The following is a 12,592-nucleotide window of genomic DNA, read 5'->3' as shown; positions in this document are numbered from 1 at the left end:
TCGGATAATCGGAAGAATTTGCAATATTGTGAGTATACTCGTATTTTCCCCTTTTACTTTTACCACTTTTGGGGTGTAACATGTTTATCTATCAACAAACTTACACATGAACATTTTGCTTAAACACATGAACATTCCTATAACATGCTTGTATACGTGATGGCTTGATGCTTTAAACTTGGATTAATCTTATGTGTTGAATTTATCATTAACTTCGTACGAGCCAAACCGTGACATATGTAGCGCTATAGGATTAACGACCCGCCTCTACTGAAACTTTGGTTATGTCATGAGCAAGTTGCGTTTTCTTGGTTTGATATGTTATACACATGCCATATTTAATGTTTATCTTGAATCGCATGCTTGCTATGAGGAATTGTTCACACTTTTATCTTATGCTATGTATGTACCAAACTTGTATACTCGCCTTTGCTTTTGCATTGACTTTATTTTAACATGTTACAGGTGGATGTCGACGATGCATGGAATTTAGTAGGATGCTTAGATACACACTTAAAAAGAATTGTATTCATATTGTATTATTTTATTATTCAGGTTGTTGTATTTGTTTCAAAAGCTTTGTAATTGATCCTTTAGAAATGGAATAAAATGATTATTTAAATACTTGTCACAATTATTAGCGTTATGATGTCTCGAGCAATCTTCACACTTCGTCTCATCCCGATGTTTCCGCCATTGGTTGGGGTGTGACACTCATCATGTTTGCAAACTCAAAAAGTCTCTATACGGCTTGAAACAAGCACCTCGAGCCTGGTACATTGAGCTAACCAACTTTCTTCTCCGCTATGGATTTCGAAAATCTCTAGCCGATGCATCTCTTTTCATTTATCAACACAAAGACATCACCTCCTACTTCATGGTCTATGTTGATGACATTGTTCTCACCGGTAACAATCCCCAATTCCTCGACACATTTGTTCAAGCCTTGAGCACCACATTCTCCATTAAAGACCTTGGCATGCTACACCATTTTCTTGGGGTGGAAGTCATTCCAACTCCAACAGGGCTCTTCCTATCCCAACATCGACACATAAATGACGTTCTCAATCAATTCCATATGGAAGGAGCAAAGGATGTTCACACCCCTCTCAGTGCCACTGATCCCTTGTCTCCAACCGATCCATCCCCCTTTGTTGATGCCACTCCTTATCGCAAACTTGTGGGCTCCCTTCAATACCTCGCCTTTACCCGCCCAGACATTTCCTTTGCCATCAACAAACTGTCTCAATTTATGCATGCTCCTCGACAAACTCACTGGCAGGCCCTTAAGCGTGTCCTCCGATACCTTAAAGGTACTATCCATCACGGCCTCTTCCTTCACCGAAACTCTCCGCTCACACTCTCGGCCTTCTCGGATTCTGACTGGGGTAATGTACACGATGCTGGTCGCTCCACCACTGCTTATCTTCTTTATCTTGGCAAAAACATCATTTCATGGAAATCAACACGTCAAAGATCGGTATCGCGATCCTCCACAGAAGCAGAATATAAAGCCTTAGCCAATGCCTCGGCAGAACTTACATGGACAAAGAACCTACTTCAAGAGCTAGGCATCTCAACCGGTCAGCCACCCACATTATTTTGTGACAACACTGGTGCCACATATCTGGCTGCAAATCCTGTCTACCACTCTCGCATGAAACACATTGCTCTTGACTATCACTTTGTAAGGGAACAAGTGTCTGCTGGCCATCTACGTGTTCTGCACATCAGCTCACAGGACCAACTAGCTGACATGCTCACGAAGCCGCTGTCCCGAGCTCCTTTTCTGCGTAACCGCTCCAAGATTGGAGTCTCCGATGGATCCTCCATCTTGCGGGAGCGTATTAGGAATGGCGATAATAATGGGTCAAAAGGCAATATCAATGAGTCAAATTCCAACAATAATTAGCAGTATATTGCCTCTAGTCTATATTTAGTATAAATGCTAGAATCATGTAATTAGCTTTATTAGTTTTCTATTTTCCATTCTTGTATCATGCCTATATAAAGGCACCTCACTGTTGTAAAAATATATCGCAAATATTCACAAATCACTCACCTCTATAGCACATACATGGCAATTTCTCAACAAAGACTTGTGTTGTGAACAAATTTCCCTTGAGATATTTATTACACCGAATATGCCATAGATGTTCGAAAAAAAGTCACTTAAAAAAATATTCAAACCCCATTTTTTAGCAGCCTCATTCATGCCACACCTTGACTTGCAAAAAGAATATAGTTGACCACATTGCTGAATTACTGAGGGAATTTGATTAATTAGGTCACAAAAACTAAGCAAATATAGAAATGCTTCTACATATTACAGTTTTTGGTCCACATTGCATAAGATCATGCACTATGTTACAACCTTCCATACTTTAATAATAACCATTCACACTAGTTTTTTAGCTGTCTTAACTTTGGTGATAAAAAAATATATCGAAAGTATCATTTGTATAGGAAACTACTATTTGTTAGGTTAATAGGTTATATCTCAAAATTTCTATAATGCATAGAATGATCTCCCCTAAGCTTGAAAAAAAATTAGTTAGAGAAAACTTGAAATAAGATCTCAAAATGATGGAATTTAGCCTCACAGTCGACCCTTCTTACTGACCATAGTTTTGAAACTAACAAAATTAATTGTTTTTTTTTGTATAATATATGTTGTAAGTTAGAAGCTAGTATCATATTTCAATAATTTTAGTTTTAAATATATAATACATTATCACAATGATGAGCAAACATAATTTTGACAATTGAAATATAGTTTTCCAAGTATCAATAAAAAAGCTGATGATTAATACAGGTTATCCACTAATTAATTATAATCATTTTCATATATAAATATATATTATATTGTGTGTATGTATATGACGTATGTTTATATATAATTTTTCAACTAATACAAAACAAAGTTTAATAATGCAACCAACAAGGAACATGCGTATATAACTAGTTGGACTTTTATTTTATATTAGATTTGAATATTTTATATTAATGACACATCACTCATGTATAAGAGAATTATAATGATGGATGCATCAGTTATATGTAGATAAAACTAATCATCGGTAATTCGTTAGTGAAGTTCTATAGGGATACTAGACGTGGATAAAAACTTCAGTCAGTTATATGTAAATAAAACTAAATCATCGGTAATTCGTTAGTGAAGTTATATAGAGAAACCAGACGTGGGTAAAACCTTCAGTCAATTATATTATGTAAATAAAACTAAATCATCATAATACGTTAGTGAAGTTCTTTAGGAAGACGAGACGTAGGTAAACACTTCATCTACACATCAACAACTAATACTGCTAAAGAGTAAAGGATTAGCAACAACTCATTCACTAATGAATATTATAAGAAGATTACCGAAGAATCACCAATCGCCGCTAAAATAATCTTTTTTTATTTTTATTTTTTTGTATTTATCTGTCAATAATAGTGAATAGTCTGACGTAAATCATTAGTAAAAAGTTCAAACAAAAGAAAGCAATGTCATCATCATATAAATTGCCACTTCACTATAACAATTACAACATTATTTCACTTTCACTTGTACATATACATATTGTAGTCTATTAACATGATCAGTCAACTCGGTTGAACCGCTAGTTTGACCAGCAACGGCGAGTTACGACACACGGGACAAGTAGGATGAACCCTCAACCATTTGTCAATACACTTCCGATGAAACAAGTGACCACATTCGGGCAACAACCGAATAACATCCGCGGGCTTATAATCCGCCAAACAAATAGAACAACCTGACCCATTCGCGTCCACAAGAGAGTCACCCTTTCCAGCCATCATCACCTCAGAGTAAACAAACTCCGGAAAAGTCTTGAGAACATCGTCGTCAACGCCTCTAGAGACCATCCTTGTCCTAAACCGTTGATCATCACCTTCTGGAGGTGATGAAGAGCGTGTGTCGCGCCTACACTTGTAAGAAGCATAGGAGAGAGTGAACAAGAGGATGATGACGGCGAAGGCTAGCCCGAGGACGTAGGTGACGTTATTGTCGGGTTTTCCGGTGGTGTCAATGGTGTTTGAATCTCCGGTGACCGTTGTGGTGCTCATATTGTGTGTGAGGAATAAGAAATGTCAACTTGGAGGTTGTTTTATATATATGCGGAGATAAGGTCTCTTGGCCTTTGGGTTTGATCAATAACCTTTAAAAATTCGTATTTGAAACGTATATATATAGCATATATACGCATAGACCACTATAACTATGGATGTATGCAAAACATTAAAAAGTAGTTGTTAAATCAATTTTAAGTTGCGACTACCGTAAGTGTATTATCTACAGACACATATATACACACACAAACACGTTTTGTTAATGTTATTATTAGAGATAGAAATTTAAAACTTGAATTAAATAAATTTTTCACCTTATACTAAGAAAACTTGGTGTTTTCTAAACTAATCTTACACACACGCATATATATAACATTTTTTATTATTGAAAATTAGGATTGAACTGTTAAAACTTAAAGTGAATAGTTACTAATGGTTTTATTCCATGGTTAGAACTTGGGTCTTTATATTAAATGCATCTATACTTTCTATAAAATGAGAAATCTCAATGACATAAAAAAAAAACTGATGTGTCAGCAGGAGAGCATGTCCAACAAGGTTTTTCTTATGTTATTATTACATCATAAAGCCTAATATATAAAACATTTAAAATACATTTAATGTTCCATCAAACCACTGCTTTGTGTATTTTCAAATGTTAAAAGGTCTGGCTCACATTCCAAAGGGCAAACCACTACCCATCTACGAGAAAGTAGCAGCTGGTTCCTTTGGCAAACGTATACTTAGCAGCAGCAGTTGTTGTTATCTTCCGTAATGCTTTTAGATCAGCAGATATTTAACGCTAATTACCGGGAAATTCAAATTCAAATATGCATGGGAATAAGTAATTAGCAATTAATGCATGTCACTCAGAAACTCCTGTCAATCATCCTTCTTATATAAGGCTTTTCTTCTCATTTCCCTCTTCATATTTCATCACGCTTTCAACTTCTCTGATTTTGAAATTTGAAATTTAATCACAATCCGAATTCTGAATTAGAAGCATGTCAATATCAGTTGACAGTAATAATCTTAGTTTTGTTAACGATTTGAATCCTGGGAAGGATATGTGGAACATGAAGGCGAGAATTATTCGAAAATGGAATCAGGGTTACAAGATGGAGATCATCTTCATTGATGAGAAGGTAATTTGTATCTCTGCTTTTGCGTTTTATTTTAGAATGTAGTGTTGTATGCTAAGAAGATACTTTCTTTAAATGTTCTTCAGTGTGCTAAGATTTAAGCAGGTATTAAGAGTCATCTGATACCTGCTTTTGATGGACAGCTGCAAGAAGATGCTGTTGTGATTCTGTCAAAATTTGGTGTTCGTGAGAATAAAGATTTATATAAAGTAGTAGTGCAGCCTTATAAAATCAACTTTTATAGATGCACAACTATTACTCCTGTGAGAGATTGGCAAGGTGTTGAGTATGGTTTCAATTTCAGAGCTTATGAAGATATTCTTGAAGGAGAGGCGTTAAACGCTTTGAGTGTTGGTAGTGTATATTTTTGTAATCATGTCTTGCTTGTATAATATTAGGGAGTTTTACTTATATTCTTGTATAATGTGATCATATAGATGTTGCTGGATCTGTGATTTGTTGTGGAGATCTTGAAATCTTTGATCGACCTCCAAAGGAGACTAAGAAGATGAATTTCGAGATTGAAGATTTGGAGTAAGTTGTTGTTTATATGTTCAGTCATGTACTGATCATTAAATGTATTTGATGATGTTAATAAATAAGATGAAGAATGTTTGTATTTAATGTGGGATCATGGTAATGGTAATAAATGAGATTTATAGTGTTTGTATGTAATGCTGAATCATAGTAATAAATGAGGTCTGCAGTTTATTCTTAGTGAATATGGTAGTTAATTTATGGCTCATTTGCTACTTTAATAAATGTTACAGCTTTCCTGATTGATTTTTTCTGTTTTTATTTATTCAATGTTGTTTTGATATGAATATTCTTTTCATGTAGGGGTAAGGTTTTGCGGTGTACTGTGTGGAATGATTATGCTCTGCAGATTAATGACTTCATTTCTAAAATCCCACCTCATGAGCATGTGATGGTTGTTATACAGCATGGAAAGTGTAAGAAATGGAAAGGTATTTTTGTTAATTTCTGCAAATTATAACTATATTGTTTATTTCTGGCAATATAAAGACAGGTATACATTAAATATCTATATACTTTTCCATGTAGGTGAATATACTGTTCAAAGTGATAAGTTTGCAACACAAATTTTTCTGAATGAAGAAATTGATGAAGTTAATGAGCTAAGGAGGAGGTAATTTCTCAATGCAATTTCTATTGTATATAGATGTTCAAGTCAAATACTTGGTTTCATGTCATTTGTATACTAATTCTAATCATTTGTGGTATTCAAAAGGCATATACTGAAGTTTGGACAAGGGAGTGGTTCTACTTCTCAAACGATACTATCGTCTCAGAGTGTTTTTCCATTACATAAAGAATTTGTAACTGAAGGTGTGAAGAAACATGTTGATGAGATTAGCGAGATAGAAAAGGTTTCACATCTTTGTATATAGTTTGGTTTGTCACCTGCGTGTTTTTACAGGAAGTGTCTTGTGTTGTGGTTGCGACAATTAAGATTGTGCAAGAAGAGTATGGTTGGTTTTATGCTGCCTGTCGTAAGTGTTTCAAGAAGGTGATGGGTAAAAGTGAATACTTGCAAAATGTTGAAAATGTTTCAGATGATATTCTTCGATTGCCTGCGACTTCTTTGGTTTGTATCAAATGTCATACTGAATGTACATTGATCACCACAAAGTAAGCAATTATGATTATTTAGCGTTACATTTATATAAGTAACATTCTAAGACTGATATTTGAATATAGTTATATTTCAGGTTCAAGGTGCAAGTGCGGGTGCAGGATGAGAGTGGTAGTGTTTCTTTTGTTATGTTTGATAGAGATGTTCAGAAGCTTCTTGGATTAGCGGCGAGTGACATAAGAGAGAGGCATGTTAAGACCAATGATACTGGATTCCCTCATGAGATATTTCGATTGGTTGATAAGAAGGTTGCTTTTAAGATTGATGTTTCAGAGTTCAATCTTAAAAATGACTATCGTGTTTATACTGTGCAAAAAACATGTGATGATCCAGTAATAATTGCTGAGTTGGTTGGTGGAGATGGTAATGGTGATGAAAATACTGATGAGGTAGCATATAAAATTACTCTTTCAATCTATTTATTTTTCTTTTGAGTTTTAAACACTGGATTCTGTACTTTTTATATGATATCATATATTATGATCCTTTAGGTTACTCAAGAGGTAGCTGACATTAAAGACGTTAACCTTTCAGACTCTTCCCAGGTGTCTGCTGAACGAACTTCAAGGGTGAGTATTTATTTTTAAAGTATGTTTGGTACTTTTAAAAAAAGTTCACTATTTTATTAAATGAGATCAATAGTTGTTTTGTGATCTGTTGCAAGGATGTTGTCTCTGTTACGGCCGACTCTTCAGCCGTTGATGTTGAAAAGGATTATGGATCAAGTCCCAATGGAAAGCGGATGGCTCGAGATGCTGATGTTGTCAACATTGGTGAGCTATCCACTAATGTGAGAAGAACCCGGAAGAAGCTGACTAAGGTTAACAATTAGATGGTTATGAAAAAACAATTCTTATGAGAGATAAGTAGAAACCACTTATTTTTGAAGAATCATTGTTGTTTTTATTTATGTCTGTTAATTGTTGTTTTAACAAACTGTGGTTAAAAGTTTGGTTTGTAAGGGCTACGATGATAAAAATGGTATGTAATGTCTATGGTTTGAATATCAAGTAAGGTTAACCTTTTGTTTGTTATATAATATAATATTGTTATTATACATTATATACATTTTTTAGTGATATTGATGGACTGAATAAGTAGTAGGGTTGTATATTATTGTTAGATTGATGAATGAAAATTTAATCAATTGGATAGTCGGAAAACTGTTAGGGTCTGAGATACATTAACATCTGTAAGAGGCTAAGCACTGTTATAGCGTGCAAACATCTGTTAACCCCTAAGCACTGTTAAAGATCTGTTAAACGCTAAGCACTGTTATATCATGCTTCAATAGACCTTATGAGCTGTTGATCATTATCTGTTAAAGATCTTATATTATAGATCTTCTGTTGAATTGTGTAATATCTGTTGGTGAACAGCAGGACTTAGGTTCATCATACATTTTACTTCATCAGCAGAGGTTCTCTTTAGCAGACCTTTGCTTCAGCAGTCTTTGTCTTAACAGACCTTTTGGTTCATCAGAAGAGTTTGTTTGGCTATTGATGGACTGGATAAGTAGTAAGGTTGTATATTATCGTTAGATTGATGAATGAAAATTTAATCAATTGGTTAGTCGGAAAACTGTTGGGTCTGAGATACATTAACATCTGTTAGAGGTTAAGCACTGTTATAGCGTGCTAACATCTATTAACCCCTAAGCACTTTTAAAGATCTGTTAAAGGCTAAGCACTGTTATAGCGTGCTTTAACAGACCTTATGAGCTGTTGATCATCATCTGTTAAAGATCTTATATTATAGATCTTCTGTTGAATTGTGTAATATCTGTTGGAACAGCAGGACTTAGGTTCATCATACATTTTACTTCATCAGTAGAGGTTCTCTTTATCAGACCTTTTCTTCAGTAGTCTTTGTCTTAACAGAACTTTTGGTTCATCAGCAGAGTTTGTTTGGCTATTTATGGACTGGATAAGTAGTAGGGTTGTATATTATTGTTAGATTGATGAATGAAAATTTAATCAATTGGTTAGTCGGAAAACTGTTGGGGTCTGAGATACATTAACATCTGTTAGAGGCTAACCACTTTTATAGCGTGCTAACATCTGTTAACCCCTAAGCACTGTTAAAGATCTGTTAAAGGCTAAGCACTGTTATAGTGTGCTTTAACAGACCTTATGAGATGTTGATCATCATATGTTAAAGATCTTATATTATAGATCTTCTGTTGAATTGTGTAATATCTGTTGGTGCACAGCAGAACTTAGGTTCATCATACATTTTGCTTCATCAACAGAGGTAAAACCACAAAGTTTTGAAAGTATATACTAAGACTACATAACTTCATTCTTAAGTTAGTTTCCAAACAAGAAATTTGTCCATCAAACATGTCAACTAAAACATAAATTATACAAGGCTGAAAAGGTGTTCAAAGATCATGTCAACAAACTTCAAAGTGTATTTTTTCTCCTCTTACACTTTCTTCTTCGGCTATCTCAAACCTCAGCTTTTTCCCCACAGATATTCTCGTTTCATCCATGATACGCTGCCAGTCTGTATGCATCACTAGATGGTTGTTGTCGTCAGGTCTTCTAGGATCTCTCCTAACAACCAGCTGTACCAAAAACTTCACATGACCAAATGACAGCACAGCTCTACGGTAATCATTTAGCTGGTGTTCTCGAACAAAGTTCCTCGGTATTGCCTGTAAAGGATAGTTATTTATTCAAAACAGCATATACTTTAAGTAATAACAGATAGATCCAAGATTATAAGTAAAATCAACCATATTAAAAGTAGATATGTAAATACCGAGCTATGTGTCTCTAAAACATGGTATTCAAACTGTTTTTTATGATATGGACGCCTTTTGCGGTGTTAGTGATTGGTACGGCTGCAGTGATGTTTTGTATCCCCGTGAAGTGCAATCCCGTCTTTGTTAAAAACCTTCACAGTGAAGTTAAAGTCGTCTTCAGGAGTACTTCCCATCCATTGAAACAGCAGTTGGCAGCTTTCCTTAATGTCATTTTCGAAGCAAAAAGTTGTCCATCCTGGTCCCATAAAACCACCAGCTAATCCCTTTTTGTTTTCAGGAGAGAAAACATAATGCACATCAACTTTACTACTCTGCTTTGGTCCATGTACTTTTGTAACACCTCGAATTTTTGTGTCCAATAATGTGTTAACACGTGTCATTAGTTTACACGTGGCATGGATATAAAATAAAGGACTAATGTTGACAAACCTTGAAAGTATATAAATTCGAGGGTTATAAATGTCAAACAAGGGTAAATATATTGTATAGTAACCCTAAGTGATGCTTATACTTTCAAACGAATAAATCATGGATCGTACGGAAGCGAAACGCGGAAGAAAGTGAGAGATTACAAGCTACAGGGGTTAACTGTGTCAACATGTTTAAATTATACCTCTGAGTGACCCCTTAACGCTCCCGAGGCTTTGTAACAGTATTATACGCTCACTAGAATATACTGTATAAATTCCGCGAAGTTCCGTTTTAAAACGAGAAAGTTGTGGTCAAATTCGTATAAGAAGGGTTAAAAGCGTCAACAATGAAAGTTAAGGCTTTCAGAATAATTAATAAACTAACCGGGGACTTAACAATGCGGGTAAATAACACGAGGTCCTTAGTTGTAATTAACCGAGGGCCAAACCGCAAAGTTACCCCTTCAAACCCGAAAGGTCAGGTTAATAATTACGAAAGATTTTGTTATTTATTTACCAGGATTTCGTCATCATTGCAAAAGATTTAAAAATCCTGAAAAACAAACCTCTCGCGACCCGCGTTAAGTTTTGGGTTAAGTGAAGGCGGGCCGCGAGCCTTCTAATATACGTGCCTGATTTTTAAACCTCAGGCGGCCCGCGTACAAAGTGCCTGGTTCCTCCATGCGGGCCGCGTGGGACGCCCAGATGCAGAAACTTTAGATTTGCATGCCCTTTGAGCTTGTGAACGACCAAACATCCAATAAATGAGGCATGGGCGCCCCCTACTCGACCCATAACTCTCTAGGCCACCTGCCATTCATCCATGGTCACTTGTAGAGTGTGTTGTGATGATCTTAAAGCCCTTCTTGCACTATAAATAAGCACATTGTGTGCATAAGTTTACCACAACTCAAAAACACTTCTCTGGTCACTTCAAAAGCTCCCAAGTGTTCTTCTTTGTTCTCTAAGCAAGCCTAAGCTTCTGTAAGTCGTTTAGATCCTTTGTGGTTCAATTTTACTTAGTAATATAGCTAAAAATCAAACCGTCGTAACTACGGTTTGACTTCAAAATAAATCCATAATGGCTCAGTCTTATGACGGATCAAAAGTAGTTATGAGTTGGTATTCATGTGGGTAATAAACCTCTAAAAGGGTTCCCTCTGATCACCATTCTAACTAGCTCAAATGTCGAGTCAAACGAATGCTTAAAAAGTCAACAGAAAGCTATTTTTGCGATTCTTGCATAATCTGTAATATAAATGATATGCAACCTGTTTAGACACTCATAAAACATGATATTAAGAATATAAACTTGTTTACGCTCGTTTGAATCGACCATTTGCTATATTGACCCGGTTCGGAGCCGAATGTCGCAAAAGTTTGACTTTTGCTTTGACTTCAGTTCTGACCCGTTTTAGTGAAGTATAGATATGCCTTAGGACTCTCTTAGGACCAGGTTACATGATGGTATAACCCTCTGTGACCGGTTCATTGGTTGTCCGAGTCCTTTACGCATTTCCGTTAATCGCCTAAAAGTTGACCGTAACGGCCTTTTTAAAATAAAACGAGTATTTCTGACATGTGAACGGACCATAACCTTGCTTACTAAATTATAAGCATGTCCTTAAAGTTTCACGTCAATCCGAGATCTAGAATGAGAGTTATGCTAAATAGCGCATTTATAAGAAACTTTTGTAATAAACGGCGCAATTAGCATAACGCCTATCTAAACCAAGATTTCGTCACCAAAACTTTTACCCACTGTTATAAAATAATATTTTGGGATTTTTAAAGATTTTTAATAATTTTTACCTTGCTCATAACCTGCGGTTATGGCTACGGTTCGGTAAATACCGAATATGTCCTTTTTGGCCGAAACTTGAGTTCTACAAGGTCTTTTGACCCGATTCCAGTTGCTACTGATTTTAAATAATAAATAAAGTATTTTAGACTCTATAAACTGTTCGGGAAACTCAGATTTCCTGTAGAACTCGAAAAGCTCTTTAAAAGTCTTTAAAATGACCGAAAAACCCCTACGGGGCGATATATTAACTAAAACTCGTTACGGGCATCACGGAAGGTATCCTACTGATACCACAACCTCTTTAAGGCATATTGACTTAGGAAATAAGCGTAGGACTCTCATGGCTAACCGTTTCGCCTAATGCGCGCACGGTTCGGCTTATGAAACTAGTTTTCGTAAATTAGCCGATATGGGTCAAATTATATCATTATGACCCCAAAATCCAGAGTGTGAACCTTAAACCCATATAGAACAAGTCTCTGAACTTGTTGGGTCAGAATCACACTCCTTTCTCGGTTTTCGCCTTTTCGCGCGATTAAACCGTATTTATATTTCGGAACCAACCGGTCTAGGCTACGGCCAATATAAAGACCCGTTAGGATTCTAATAGGTTAATTAAAACCTTCGTTCCAGAATAGGAGCCCCAGTAAAAGCTATCTGTGACGTAATCCATTAAGGAATATACTTGCAAAGGTAAATACTTTAACTTATTTT

The 12,592-nt window shown here is 35.7% G+C and overlaps 2 protein-coding genes across 2 annotated transcripts; one reads left to right on the top strand and one right to left on the bottom strand.

Moving 5' to 3' along the window:
* Positions 1–3,489: 3,489 nt before the first annotated feature.
* LOC110907161 (RING-H2 finger protein ATL70) lies at positions 3,490–4,163 on the bottom strand. Its single transcript, XM_022152186.2, has one exon. It carries the CDS (start codon positions 4,090–4,092, stop codon positions 3,607–3,609), a length of 486 nt encoding a protein of 161 aa, XP_022007878.1. The 5' UTR covers positions 4,093–4,163; the 3' UTR covers positions 3,490–3,606.
* Positions 4,164–5,099: 936 nt separating this feature from the next.
* Positions 5,100–6,880, top strand: LOC118480237. Its single transcript, XM_035974980.1, has 8 exons — positions 5,100–5,240; positions 5,381–5,591; positions 5,675–5,771; positions 6,078–6,205; positions 6,303–6,387; positions 6,490–6,628; positions 6,679–6,768; positions 6,815–6,880. The coding sequence occupies exons 1-8, from the start codon at positions 5,100–5,102 to the stop codon at positions 6,878–6,880; spliced, it is 957 nt and encodes a 318-aa protein (XP_035830873.1).
* Positions 6,881–12,592: the final 5,712 nt, after the last annotated feature.

The sequence above is a fragment of the Helianthus annuus genome, chromosome 7, assembly GCF_002127325.2.
Source record: "Helianthus annuus cultivar XRQ/B chromosome 7, HanXRQr2.0-SUNRISE, whole genome shotgun sequence".
NCBI lineage: Eukaryota > Viridiplantae > Streptophyta > Magnoliopsida > Asterales > Asteraceae > Helianthus > Helianthus annuus.
Note: the sequence above shows the minus strand (reverse complement) of the source record. Positions and strands in the feature narration are given on the sequence as shown.

Bases quoted from the DNA above. Each gene is read 5' to 3' on its own strand.
- LOC110907161 (XM_022152186.2), bottom strand. From the start codon at position 4,092: ATGAGCACCACAACGGTCACCGGAGATTCAAACACCATTGACACCACC.
- LOC118480237 (XM_035974980.1), top strand. From the start codon at position 5,100: ATGTCAATATCAGTTGACAGTAATAATCTTAGTTTTGTTAACGATTTG. The intron at 5,772-6,077 runs GTAAGTTGTTGT...CTTTTCATGTAG, and splicing joins TTCGAGATTGAAGATTTGGA to GGGTAAGGTTTTGCGGTGTA. The intron at 6,206-6,302 runs GTATTTTTGTTA...TTTTCCATGTAG, and splicing joins AAAGTGTAAGAAATGGAAAG to GTGAATATACTGTTCAAAGT.